The sequence below is a fragment of the Scyliorhinus canicula genome, chromosome 3 (assembly GCF_902713615.1).
Source record: "Scyliorhinus canicula chromosome 3, sScyCan1.1, whole genome shotgun sequence".
In the NCBI taxonomy this organism is placed as follows: domain Eukaryota; kingdom Metazoa; phylum Chordata; class Chondrichthyes; order Carcharhiniformes; family Scyliorhinidae; genus Scyliorhinus; species Scyliorhinus canicula.
In genome coordinates, this window is record NC_052148.1 from 5,542,386 (window position 1) to 5,556,996 (window position 14,611).

Genomic DNA, 14,611 nt, shown 5'->3' on the forward strand with positions numbered 1-14,611 from the left:
TCCGGGCCCAGATGGGCTACATCCTAGAGTTCTAAAGGAGATAGCTGAAGAAATAGTGGAGGCGTTAGTTATGATCTTTCAAAAGTCACTGGAATCAGGGAAAGTCCCAGAGGATTGGAAAATCGCTGTTGTAGCCCCCCTGTTCAAGAAGGGAACAAGAAAAAAGATGGAAAATTATAGGCCAATTAGCCTAACCTCGGTTGTTGGCAAAATTCTAGAATCCATCGTTAAGGATGAGATTTCTAAATTCTTGGAAGTGCAGGGTCGGATTAGGACAAGTCAGCATGGATTTAGTAAGGGGAGGTCGTGCCTGACAAACCTGTTAGAGTTCTTTGAAGAGATAACAAATAGGTTAGACCAAGGAGAGCCAATGGATGTTATCTATCTTGACTTCCAAAAGGCCTTTGACAAGGTGCCTCACGGGAGACTGCTGAGTAAAATAAGGGCCCATGGTATTCGAGGCAAGGTACTAACATGGATTGACGATTGGCTGTCAGACAGAAGGCAGAGAGTTGGGATAAAAGTTCTTTTTCGGAATGGCAACTGGTGACAAGTGGTGTCCCGCAGGGTTCAGTGTTGGGGCCACAGCTGTTCTCTATATATTAACGATCTAGATGACGGGACTGGGGGCATTCTGGCCAAGTTTGCCGATGATACAAAGATAGGTGGAGGGGCAGGTAGTATTGAGGAAGTGGGGAGGCTGCAGAAAGATTTAGACAGTTTAGGAGAATGGTCCAAGAAGTGGCTGATGAAATTCAACGTGGGCAAGTGCGAGGTCTTGCACTTTGGAAAAAAGAATAGAGGCATGGACTATTTTCTAAACGGTGACAAAATTCATAATGCTAAAGTGCAAAGGGACTTGGGAGTCCTAGTCCAGGATTCTCTAAAGGTAAACTTGCAGGTTGAGTCCGTAATTAAGAAAGCAAATGTAATGTTGTCATTTATCTCAAGAGGCTTGGAATATAAAAGCAGGGATGTACTTCTGAGGCTTTATAAAGCACTAGTTAGGCCCCATTTAGAATACTGTGAGCAATTTTGGGCCCCACACCTCAGGAAGGACATACTGGCACTGGAGCGGGTCCAGCGGAGATTCACACGGATGATCCCAGGAATGGTAGGCCTAACATACGATGAACGTCTGAGGATCGTGGGATTATATTCATTGGAGTTTAGGAGGTTGAGGGGAGATCTAATAGAAACTTACAAGATAATGAATGGCTTGGATAGGATGGACGTAGGGAAGTTGTTTCCATTAGCAGGGGAGACGAGGACGCGGGGGCACAGCCTTAGAATAAAAGGGAGTCACTTTAGAACAGAGATGAGGAGAAATTTCTTCAGCCAGAGTGGTAGGTCTGTGGAATTCATTGCCACAGAGGGCGGTGGAGGCCGGGACGTTGAGTGTCTTTAAGACAGAAATTGATAAATTCTTGATATCTCGAGGAATTAAGGGCTATGGGGAGAGAGCGGGTAAATGGAGTTGAAATCAACCATGATTGAATGGTGGAGTGGACTCGATGGGCCGAATGGCCTTACTTCCGCTCCTATGTCTTATGGTCTTAAGGACAGAGAGATCAGCAAGACAGCAAGGCTAAATAAAGGAGATGCAAGCTGAAATGTTGGATACTGACATAAAGCAGAGCGGCTTCACATGTAGGGGTAATGGATTGGGGGTGGGGGAAAGGGATTGAAGTAAGTTACTGCAAAGGGTCACTAAACTCAACAGTAGAAGCTGATCAAAAAATATGTGTTTCACTGGAGAATGAAGTTTGAGGAATATTGCGAGTCAATCGGGTAGCATTCCATAAAATGCGGGCAGATTTACTGCGGTTGATTGTCTTTTCCGTATCACCTTAGTTACTTTGTAAAAAAATTTAGAGTCCCCAATTACTGTTTTTTTCCAATTCAGGGGGAATTTAGCGTGGCCAATCCACCTAATGTGCACATTAAAGTTACTTGAGACTGTTAAAATATGTTAGATAGACAAAAATATGATTGTTATTTACCTTTGTATAGACAAGTTATGACCAGGTAGTGGGGAAATGTAGTGAGGCCGATCATTTTTCTATGAGGAATAGATAAGGGGTTGGGGAAGCGGGTCCATCAATAAAAGAGGAGGGAAGTTGAGGGAGACATAAATTAATCAGGGGTTGTGTTATCACTGCTGCCTCACAGCGCCAGAGAACTGGGTTCAATTCCTGCCTCGGTAGATTGTCTGTGTGGCACTTGTACGTTCTCTCCGTGTCTTTGTGGGTTTCCTCTGGGTCCTCCGATTTCCTCCCACAGTCCAAAGATGTGCACATTAGGTGGATTGGTCATGCTAAATAGTCCCAGATGTGCCGGTTAGGGGGGGTTTCAGGGATTGGGCAGGGGAGTGGCCCTAATTCTGTTGCTCTTTCAGAGGGTCGGTGCAGACACACAAGGCCAAATAGCCTCCTTCTACACTGTCGGAATTCTATGGATTTATAGTTTTATCTGGCTGAAGGTGCAGTATGGCCCAGGAATATTGGACACAAGCAGGCTCGCCAATGAAGCCAATAGATACACTTTGCTACAGCAGAAGTAGAGAATCCAGGGGAACATACTAATCCCACACCCCATCCTGAAGGACATTGTGCTCTGCTGCACAACACAATATGCAGCATGTGCTTTCCATGTCACTTTGTCCTCTTTTCAATATTTGAAGATAATTGATAAGGGGGTAGAATAGACTAATGGAGATTTTTATCTATTGAAGACTTACATGTACGCTGGAACTTGAAGATGTCATCACTTTCCGTCTTGTCTTGGTAGATGGCAGTAAGGGAAACATTATATTTGGTGTCAGGATCCAGGTTATCTAAAACCTGGCTTGTCTCATTGCCATTTATAATCATCTGGAAGAATAGGCATAAAGCGAAGGTCAAGATACGTTCAGTGCATGAAACCAATTTGTTTTCTGCAAACTGATTCCCTTAATTAAATGGGGATGTTTGAATTTGATATCACTCAGGGGGCTGCAATGACCTTAAAATCCTTTACCAACCCTTGGCTGCAGCCACCTTTCCCAATGGCATTCCCTCATGGTCATGTGGAGTATTTCTGCAGAAATTTAAATTGGTAATAAACTAATTTGGACGGTTTAGTTAATTGCGCAAATGCTTTTCTTTGAGTGGGCAACTGAGCCCAACATCTCAATACTAAAGAGCATATGGTCCGTAAGGAAAGCAGATTTCTGATATCCTTCTAGTACAGTAATGCCATTCAGAAAGAATGTGCTGATGTTTCTGCAGGTTACGGTTCAAAGAGCTCATCCCACCCAATTGAGTTTTGGCCAATCTCCAGATTTTCCAGTCCTGCCCGTGACTTTGCATGTCCCTGTTGGGAATGGAAAATACCTGCTGTTTTCAGTGTGATCATGCCCCCACGACCAACAGAGAATGCAACTCATTAGCAAGTGTGGAAAGGATTACAAGGATACAATGAAACATTGTTCCTGGAAAGGAGGAACATTTTCATACATATACAGGTCTGTCTGACAACGGTTTTGCTTCACACTCGCATGTTGCAAGGCAAATTTAAACATCAGCTGGAGCTACACAGAAGCAGAAAGTATGGTTTTCATCACCTCTTTTTTGTCCCCTCCCCCAGATGGAACCCAGCTGATTCTGTACTGGTCCGCCTCCTCCGATCCATGATCCCAGTCCAACCGGAAACTGTACCCCTTGACGTCCGAGAAGCGTAGGTTTGATGGTGCTGGAACAACCGCTGTGTGAGTAGAATGAGACCATAAATGTACCCATGTAGCAGAAAGGTAACAGAATCTGACAGAGTAGAAATGATGAGGGAAGGGAGACCATCTGAGGAAAGATTTGAGATCCTGGCACAGATCACCAGCAACTTGCAGTTATAAAAGTGCCTTTAATGCAGTAAAATGTCCCGAAGCACTTCAGAACATAGAACATTACAGCAGAGGACAAGCCTTTGGCCCTCCATGATGCTCCGAACTGTGACACAAAACTAAAGCCCATCTACAGTATTCCCTTATCATCCATACGTTTATCCAATTACCATTTAAATGCCCTTAATATTGGCGAGCTGACTCCTGTTGCAGGTCGGATATTCCACGACCTTACTACTTTCTGAGTAAAGAACCTACCTCTGACATCTGTCTTTTATCTATCTCCCCTCAATTTGTAGCTATGTCCTCTTGTTCTAGACAACACCAGCGGAGGAAAAAGGCTCTCACTGTCCACCCTAATCCTCTGATCATCTTGTATGCCTCAATTAAGTTACCTCTTGACCTTCTTCTCTCCAACGAAAACAGCCTCAAGTCCCTCAGCTTTCCCTCATAAGATCTTTCCTCCATATCAGGCAACATCCTGGTAAATCTCCTCTGCACCCTTTCCAATCCTTCCACATCTTTCCTATAATGCGACGACCAGAACTGCATGCAATACTGCAAATGCACCCGCACCAGAGATTTGTACAGCTGCAACATGACCTCATGGCTCCGAAACTCAATCCCTCTACCAATAAAAGCTAACACACGGTATGCATTCTTCATAACCCTCTCAACCTGGGTGGCAACTTTCAGGGATCTATGTACATGGACACCGAGATCTCTCTGCTCAGCCACACGACCAAGAAACTTACCATCAGCCCCGTACTCTGTCTTCCTTTTATTCCTTCCAAAATGAATTACCTCACACTTTTCTGCATTAAACTCCAGTTGTAACCTGTCAGTCCAGCTCTGCAGGTTTTACTGTTCCTCTGTAACTTGTAACATCCTTCCGTACTGTCGACAAATCCACCGACTTAAGTGTCATCTGCAAAAATACTCACCCATCCTTTTACGCCCTCCTCCAGGTCATTTATAAAAATGGCAAACAGCAGTGGCCCCAAAATAGATCCTTGTGGTCCACCACTCACAACTGAACTCCAGGCTGAACATTTCCCATCACCAACCACCCTTTGTCTACTTCCAGCTAGCCAATTTCTGATCCAAACTGTTAAATCATCTGAATCCCACGCGTCCGTATTTTCTGCAATAGCCTACCATGGCGATCCATATCAAATGTTTACTGAAATCCATATAAACCACATCAACTGTTTTACACTCATCCACCTGTTTTGGCACCTTCTCAAAGAATTCAATAAGGTTTGTGAGGCACGACCTACCCTTCACAAAACGGTGTTGACTATCTCTAATCAAATTATTCCAAATTATTCCAATACTGCAAATGCACCCGCACCAGAGATTTGTACAGCTGCAACATGACCTCATGGCTCCGAAACTCAATCTCTCTTCCAATAAAAGCTAACACACGGCATGCCTTCTTCATAACCCTATGAACCTGGGTGGCAACTTTTAGGGATCAATGTACATGGACACCGAGATCTCTCTGCTCATCCACACTACCAAGAATCTTACCATTAGCCCAGTAATCTGTCTTCCTGCTATTCCTTCCAAAATGAATCACTTCACACTTTTCTGCATTAAACACCATTTGCCACCTGTCAGCCCAGCTCTGCAGCTTATCACTGTTCCTCCGTAACTTGTAACATCGTTCCGCACTGTCAAAAAGTCCATCAACTTCAGTGTCATCTGCAAATATTCTCACCCTTCCTTCTACACCCTCCTCCAGTTCATTTATAAAAATGGCAAACAGCAGCGGCCCCAAAACAGATCCTTGTGGTCCACCACTCACAACTGAACTCCAGGCTGAACATTTCCCATCACCAACCACCCTTTGTCTACTTCCAGCTAGCCATTTCTGATCCAAACTGCTAAATCATCTGAATCCCATGCCTCCGTATTTTCTGCAATAGCCGACCATGGTGATCCATATCAAATGTTTACTGAAATCCATATACACCACATCACCTGCTTTACACTCATCCACCTGTTTTGACACCTTCTGAAAGAACTCAATAAGGTTTGTGAGGCACAACCTACCCTTCAGATAACGGGATTGACTATCGCTAATCAAATTATTCCTTTCCAGATGATTATAAATCCTATCTCTTATGAACCTTTCCAAGACTTTGCCCACAACAGAAGTAAGGGACACTGGTCTATCTTTACCAGGGTTGTCTCTACTCCCCTTCTTGAACATGGGGACAACATGTGCTGTCCTCCAGTCTTCTGGCACTATTCCTGTAGACAAAGATAACGTAAAGATCAAAGCCAAAGGCTCAGCAATCTCTTCCTTTACTTCACAGAAAATCCGAGGATAAATCCCATCTGGCTCAGGGGACTTATCTATTTTCACACTTTCCAGAATTCCTAACACATCCTCCTCATGAACCTCAAGCCCTTCTCATCTAATAGCCTGTATCTCAATATTTTTCTCAACAACGTCTTTTTCCTGTGTGAATACTGACGAATAATATACATTTAGCACCTCCTATCTCCTCGGACTCCACGCACAACTTCCCTTGACAGGCCCTCCTCTTACCCTAGTCATTCTTTTATTCCTGACATACCAATAGGAAGCTTCATGGTTGTCTTTGATCGTCCCTGCCAAAGATTTCTCATGTCCACTCCTGGCTCTTCTCAGCTCTCTCTTTAGATCCTTCCTTGCTAATTTAGAACTCTCGAGTGCCCTAACTGAACCTTCACGTATCATCTTTACAAAAGCCTCCTTCTTCCTCTTGACAAGTGATTCAACTACTTTCATAAACCACGGTGCCCTCGCTCGACCACTTCCTCACTGCCTGACAGGTACATAAGAACAGAAGATCATAAGAACTAGGAGCAGGAATAGGCCACCTGGCCCCTCGAGCCTGCTCTGCCATTCAATGAGATCATGTCTGATTTTTTTTTTGTGGAATCAGCTCCACTTTTCGGCCCTAACTCCATAACCTGTAATCCCTTTATTCTTCAAAAAACTATCTGTCTTTATCTTAATAACATTTAATGATGAAGCTTCAACTGCTTCACTGGACAAGGAATTCCATAGATGCACAACCCTTTGGGTGAAGACGTTCCTCCGAAACTCACCCCTCAATCTATGTCCCCTTATTTTGAGGCTATGCCCCCTAGTTCTGCTTTCACCCACCTGTGGAAACAACCTGCCCACATCTATCCTATCTATTCCCTTCATAATTTTAAATGTCCTATAAGATCCCGCCTCATCCTTCTAAATTCCAACGAGTACAGTCCCTGTCTATTCAACCTCTTCTCGTAATCCAACCCCTTCAGTTCTGGGATTAACCGAGTGAATCTCCTCTGTACACCCTCCAGCACCAGTACATTCTTTCTCAGGTAAGGAGGTCAAAACTGAAAATAAATTACTTATTGTCACGAGGCATTCAATGAAGTTACTGTGAAAAGCCTGTTCGGGGAGGCTGTTACGGGAATCGAACCGTGCTGCTGGCCTGCTTGGTCTGCTTTCAAAGCCAGCGACTTAGGCCAGTGAGCTAAACAGCCCCTCCAGCTGTGGCCTCACTAACACCTTATACAATTGCAGCATAACTTCCTGGTCTTAAACTCCATCCCTCCAGCAATGAAGGACAAAATTCCATTTGCCTTCTTAATCACCTGTTGTACCTGTCAACCAACTTTTGGCAACTCATGCACGATCACACCCAGGTCTCTCTCCACATCAGCGTGCTTTAATATTTTATCATTTAAATAATAATCCCGTTTGCTGTTATTCCGACCAAAATGGATAACCTCACATTTGTTAACATTGTATTCCTTCTGCCAGACCCTAGCCCATTCACTTAACCTATCCAAATCCCTCTGCAGTCTTCCGGTATCCTCTGCACTTTTTGCTTGATCTTCCTTTACTCTTCCAGGGCAGCACGGTAGCATGGTGGTCAGCATAAATGCTTCACAGCTCCAGGGTCCCAGGTTTGATTCCTGGCTGGGTCACTGTCTGTGCAGAGTCTGCACGTCCTCCCCATGTGAGCGTGGGTTTTGTCCGGGTGCTCCGGTTTCCTCCCACAGTCCAAAGATATGCGGGTTAGGTGGATTGACCATGCTAAATTCCCCTTAGTGTTCTAAAAGATGAGGTTAAGGGGGGGTTGCTGGGTTACGGGTTTAGGGTGGATACATGGGCTTGAGTAGGGTGATCATTGCTCGGCACAACATTAAGGGCCGAAGGGCCTGTTCTGTGCTGTACTGTTGTAAATTCTAAATCTAAATCTTAATGCCAAGCATCTTTACCTTCTGCAGCAATCTTTTGTGTGGCATCTCATCAAAGACTTTCTGGAAATCCAGATATACCACATCCATTGGCTCCCCGTTATCTACCTCACTAGTAACGTCCTCAAAGAATTCCACTAAATTAGTAAGGCACGACCTCCCCTTTATGAACCCATGCTGCGTCTGCCCAATGGGACAATTTCCATCCAGACGTCTCATAATTTCTTCTTTGATGATAGATACCAGCAACTTCCCTGCTATCGAAGTTAAGCTAACTGGCCTGTAATTACCCGCTCTCTGCCTACCTCCCTTTTTAAACAGTGGTGTCACGTTTGCTCATTTTCCATCTGCCAGGACCATCCCAGAGTCTAACCTTTAGCCCCATTAGCTTGCCCATCACTATCTCCTTCGTGATAACAATCATTTCAAGGTCCTCACCTGTCATTGCCTCATTTCTGTCAGTCACTGGATGTTATGTGTGACTTCCACTCTGAAGACCGACCCAAAAAACCTGTTCAGTTACGCAGCCATTTCCTCATCTCCCATTAATAAATCTCCCTTCTCATCCTCTAAAGGTCCAATATTTACCTGAGCTCCTCTTTTTTGGTTTATATATTTGTAGAAACGTTTACAACTTGTTTTTATATTCTGAGCACGTTTACTCTCATAATCTATCTTACTTGTCTTTCTAGTTTTTAATAGTAGCTTTCTGTAGCCCCCTAAAGATTTCCCAGTCCTCTAGTCTCCCACTAATCTTTGCCACTTTGTGTGCTTTGCCTTTCAGTTTGATTCTTTCCCTTATTTCCTTAGGTATCCAGGGTCGATTTTCCCTCCTTCTACCGTCCTTCCTTTTTGTTGGTATAAACATTTGCTGAGCACAGTGAAAAATCGCTTGGCAGTTTCTCCACTGTTCATCAATGGTTTCACCATAACGGTTTTGCTCCCAGTCTACCTTAGCTAGCACTTCTCTCATCCCATTTGTAATGAACTCCAACTAGCTTTATTGGTTGGCCAATTGGAGTATGAGCTCACTCAATGATAGCTCATTGAGGGGGCCCATATAAGCACCTGTCTAGGCTTTGTGAGCCAGTCTTAAGTTGACTGGACTACTAGCAGCACTGTTTGTAGCTGCTCCTGTAATATCGTTATTGTAAATAAATATTGGTGTGGTGACGGAACTCCTGCCTCCTGTGGATTACTACAGTGGCGACGAGGTAAACTAAGAACTTTGTGGAGACCAGCTGCCGCACTCGGAGGGTAAGCCTTGCCATTTTTAAAATGCCGTTTTTTGGGAGGTTAGATGCATTCGACCCGACTGTTGAGGATTGGTCCCAGTATGTGGAGAGAATGTGTTACTTCTTCCGGGCCAATGATATACTTACGGACGAAAGGAGACGGCTTATCCTGCTGTCGGCGTGCGGACCCTCAGATTTCGCCATTATACGTCGTCTGACGTACCCCAATGCGCCGGACACAAAAACTTTCCAAGAGTTAACGGAATTGGTGAAAGAGCACGACGACCCAAAACCAACCCTCATTTTGTGTAGCGGGAAGACAGGGAGTCAGTCACAAATTTCTTGACCCGCCTGAGAAGGCTGGCGGAAAAATGTGAGTTTGGCCCGACGCTAAATGAAATGCTTCGGGACCGGTTAGTGTGAGGCATAAACAACCTCACAATACAGAAACGCCTGTTCGCGGAAACGGAGCTAGACTGCAGGCAGGCGTTACAGCTCGCACTGTCCCTAGAAAAGGCAGCAAGTGGGGTGCAGGAACTACAGGGCACGCCAATGGAGGTAGATACCTGTGAGAGGGACGACCACAACGGCTCCTGCTACCAGATAGCCGCTCTCAGGAAAAGCCTGAGGAATAAAGGGCCAAAGGAAAACCCAGAACTGCCCCCAAGTCTGCCAGGACTAATTGGAGACAGAGGGAAGTACCGGCTGAGGCTCCCCTAACAGAGAAGGACCGTTTCTGGCACCAGACAGAGTGGGGTAACAGCGACAGAAACCTTAGAAGGCGGTGGCAAAAGAGGAATAGCAGGTGGGGACGCAGGGAAGTATACAACCAAGACGCCCCATCCTCCTCCGAAGGGGAACAATTATATAATATTGCAACAAAAAAGCAGAACCCATTAAGATTATCCCACGGGTGAATAATGGAAATAGACACAGGTGCGGCCGTATCAGTAATGGGAGTGGCAGCATTTAGAAAAATCAAAGATGGACTCCAGCCACTAACACTAACAAAAACATCAATGAAACTTAAAACCTACACAGGGGAACCCCTGGAAGTTCTAGGCACGACTCATGGATTGGATTGGATTTGTTTATTGTCACGTGTACCGAGGTACAGTGAAAAGTATTTTTCTGCAAGCAGCTCAACAGATCATTCAGTACATGGAAGAAAGGGGAATTAAACACAATTCAAGAAAATACATAATAGAGCCGTACAAGATATACAATGTAACGGCATAAGCATTGGCATCGGATGAAGCATACAGGGTGTAGTGTTAATGAGGTCAGTCAATAAGAGGGTCATTTAGGAGTCTGGTAACAATGGGGAAGAAGCTGTTTCTTAGTCTCTTCTTGCGTGTTCTCGGACTTCTGTATCTCCTGCCCGATGGAAGAAGTTGGAAAAGTGAATAAGCCGGGTGGGAGGGATCCTTGATTATGCTGCCCGCTTTCCCCCGGCAGCAGGAGGTGTAGATGGAGTCCATGGATGGGAGGCAGGTTTGTGTGTTGGACTGAGCGGTATTCACGACCCTTTGAAGTTCCTTACGGTCTTGTCCCGAGCAGTTGCCATACCAGGCTGTGATGCAGCCCAATAGGATGCTTTCTATAGTGCATCTGTAGAAGTTGGGAAGGGTTAGTGTGGACATGCCAAATTTCTTTAGTTTCCTGAGGAAGTATAGGCGCTGTTGTGCTTTCTTGACGTAAGTGGACCAGGATAGATTTTTGGTGATGTGCACCCCTAGGAATTTAAAACTGCTAACCATCTCCACCTCGGCCCCGTTGATGCTGACAGGGGTGTGTACAGTACTTTGATTCCTGAAGTCGATGACCAGCTCTTTAGTTTTGCTGGCATTGAGGGAGATTGTTGTCGTTACATCACTCCACGAGGTGCTCTATCTCCCTCCTGTATTCCGACTTGTCATTATTCGAGATCCGGCCCACTATGGTTGTATCGTCAGCAAACTTGTAGATGGAGTTGGAACAAAGTTTTGCCACGCAGTCGTGTGTGTACAGGGAGTAGAGTAGGGGCTAAGTACGCAGCCTTGCGGGGCACCGGTATTGAGGACTATTGTGGAGGAGGTGTTGGTGTCTATTCTTACTGATTGTGGTCTGTTGGTCAGAAAATCAAGGAACCAGTTGCAGAGTGGAGAGCCAAGTCCTAGGTTTTGGAGCTTTGATATGAGCTTGGCCGGGATTATAGTGTTGAAGGCGGAGCTATAGTCAATAAATAGGAGTCTGATGTAGGAGTCCTTGTTTTCGAGATGCTCAGGGAAGAGTGTAGGGCCAGGGAAATGGCATCTGATGAAGACCGGTTGCGACGGTATGGGAATTGAAGTGGGTCAAGGCGTTCTGGGAGTACGGAGGTGATGCGTTTCATGGTCAGCCTCTCGAAGCACTTCATTACAATTGACGTCAGGGCCACCGGGCGGTAGTCATTCAGGCACGTTGCCTGGTTCTTCTTTGGTACCGGAATGATGTACCCGTGGAATATGAGAAACAATTGCTCAGATTACCGTTGACGATAGCCGTGGGCTCCGGACCGAGCTTAATTGGACGGAACTGGCTGAAAGGCCTAAAATTAGACTGGATGAAAATTTTCCAGAGTGGAAGCGGGCAGTTGAGTGGAGTACTCCAAAAATACCCAGAGGTCTTCCAGGAAGGTTTGGGGGAAATCATAGGTGCCAAAGCAACTTTGCACGTGGACCCAGAAGCCCTTCCGAAATTTTGTAAGGCCAGGCCGGTACCTTTTGCATTGAGGAAGAAAGTAGATGATGAAATAGAAGGGTTACGGCGCGACGGCATTATCAGACCAGTACAGTTCTCGGAATGGGCAGCACCGGTGGTACCAATTTTGAAATCAGACGGCTCGATATGTCTCTGCGGAGATTTCAAACTGACGGTGAACAAATACGCACTGCTGGACAAATACCCAATCCCAAAAATAGACGACCTATATGCCAAATTGGCAGGTGGGCTTTTGTTCACGAAACTGGACATGAGCCACACCTACCTGCAGTTAAAACTGGACAAAGGCTCCCAGAAGTTCGCTACGATCAACACCCTGTGGGCCTTTTTCGTTGTACGAGGCTACCTTTCGGAGTGTCATCAGCCTGCGCTCTATTCCAGCGTACGATGGAAAATATTCTGCAGGGACTACCGCAGTTGGCAATTTATTTGGATGATGTCATAATCATGGGTAGGACAAACAGGGAACACTTAAGGAACCTGGAGGAAGTGCTCAGGCATTTCGCAAAGGCAGGCGTACGGCTAAAAAGGGAAAAATGTGTTTTTCTGGCCCCACAAGTGACGTACCTGGGATATAAAGTAGACGAGTCGGGTTTACACACATTGGAAGACAGAGTAAGGGCAATAAAAGAAGCCCCAGCTCCCACCACGGTCCAGGAGTTATGGTCATTTCTAGGATTGGTAACCTATCTTAGAAAGTTTATTGAAAATAGGGCGTCCATCCTAGAACTCCTCCACCAGCTACTAAAAAACGGGCAAGAATGGAAATGGTCCGCCCGCCAAAACCAAGCATTTAGGGACATTAAGGAACAGCTGTCATCCGAGAATGTCCTAGAGCATTATGACCCAAGGAAGGAGTTGGTGGTCACTTGTGATGCATCCCCCTACGGGGTAGGAGCCGTCTTAGCCCATAGAGGAAGAAATGGGGAAGAACGGCCAATAGCCTATGCTCCGAGGACCTTGGCGATGGCCGAGAGGAAGTACGCCCAAATCGAGAAGGAAGGACTGGCGGTGATGTTCACTGTAAAAAAATTTCACCAATATTTCAGTTACGAGTGGCGTACCACAAGGATCTGTTCTGGGGCCGTTGCTGTTTGTCATTTTTATAAATGACCTAGAGGAGGGCGCAGAAGGATGGGTGAGTAAATTTGCAGACGACACTAAAGTCGGTGGAGTTGTAGACAGTGCGGAAGGATGTTGCAGGTTACAGAGGGACATAGATAAGCTGCAGAGCTGGGCTGAGAGGTGGCAAATGGAGTTTAATGTGGAGAAGTGTGAGGTGATTCACTTTGGAAAGAATAACAGAAATGCGGAATATTTGGCTAATGGTAAAATTCTTGGTAGTGTGGATGAGCAGAGGGATCTCGGTGTCCATGTACATAGATCCCTGAAAGTTGCCACCCAGGTTGATAGGGTTGTGAAGAAGGCCTATGGTGTGTTGGCCTTTATTGGTAGAGGGATTGAGTTCCGGAGCCATGAGGTCATGTTGCAGTTGTACAAAACTCTAGTACGACCGCATTTGGAGTATTGCGTACAGTTCTGGTCGCCTCATTATAGGAAGGACGTGGAAGCTTTGGAACGGGTGCAGAGGAGATTTACCAGGATGTTGCCTGGTATGGAGGGAAAATCTTATGAGGAAAGGCTGATGGACTTGAGGTTGTTTTCATTAGAGAGAAGGAGGTTAAGAGGTGACTTAATAGAGGCATACAAAATGATCAGAGGGTTAGATAGGGTGGACAGCAAGAGCCTTCTCCCGCGGATGGAGGTGGCTAGCACGAGGGGACATAGCCTTAAATTGAGGGGTAATAGATATAGGACAGAGGTCAGAGGTGGGTTTTTTACGCAAAGAGTGGTGAGGCCGTGGAATGCCCTACCTGCAACAGTAGTGAACACACCAACATTGAGGGCATTTAAAAATTTATTGGATAAGCATATGGATGATAAGGGCATAGTGTAGGTTAGATGGCCTTTAGATTTTTTCCATGTCGGTGCAACATCGAGGGCCGAAGGGCCTGTACTGCGCTGTATCGTTCTATGTTCTATGTTCTAATATTTGTACGGCCGGAAATTCACCATAGTGACGGACCATAAGCCGTTATTCGGGTTATTAAAAGAAGACAAGTCAATACCCCCGATTGCATCAGTTAGAATCCAACGCTGGGCGTTGCTACTGGCAGCATATAGATACGTTCTGGAGCACAGACCGGGAACGCGAGTAGCAAATGCAGATGCTTTGAGCAGACTTCCCCTCCCGTACACCCCGCTTCTAATACCGAAAGTAGAGGAGACAGTAATGACTCTAAATTTTTTGGACACCCTACCAGTAGATGCACAACATATTCGGTTGTGGACGCAAAAAGACCCAGTTTTAGCCAAGATGAAGCATTTACTGCTAACACGGGAACTGGAAAGACCAGTGAAGCCCCAGATGCACCCATACTGGAGCAGAAGGGACCAAATAACCGTAGAAGACGGTATCCTATTATGGGGAGCCCGGGTAATA

General features: G+C 45.6%; 1 protein-coding gene across 1 annotated transcript in view; it reads right to left on the reverse strand.

The window, feature by feature from the left end:
• The window catches only part of LOC119963790, a 1,053,439-nt gene that overhangs the window by 846,451 nt on the left and 192,377 nt on the right, over window positions 1-14,611 (reverse strand). The window contains exons 35-36 of the mRNA XM_038793076.1: window positions 3,605-3,744; window positions 2,741-2,873 (exon numbers count right to left, since the gene is read on the reverse strand). Coding sequence (XP_038649004.1) covers window positions 2,741-2,873; window positions 3,605-3,744 — 273 coding nt within the window. The remainder of the gene's footprint in view (window positions 1-2,740; window positions 2,874-3,604; window positions 3,745-14,611) is intronic.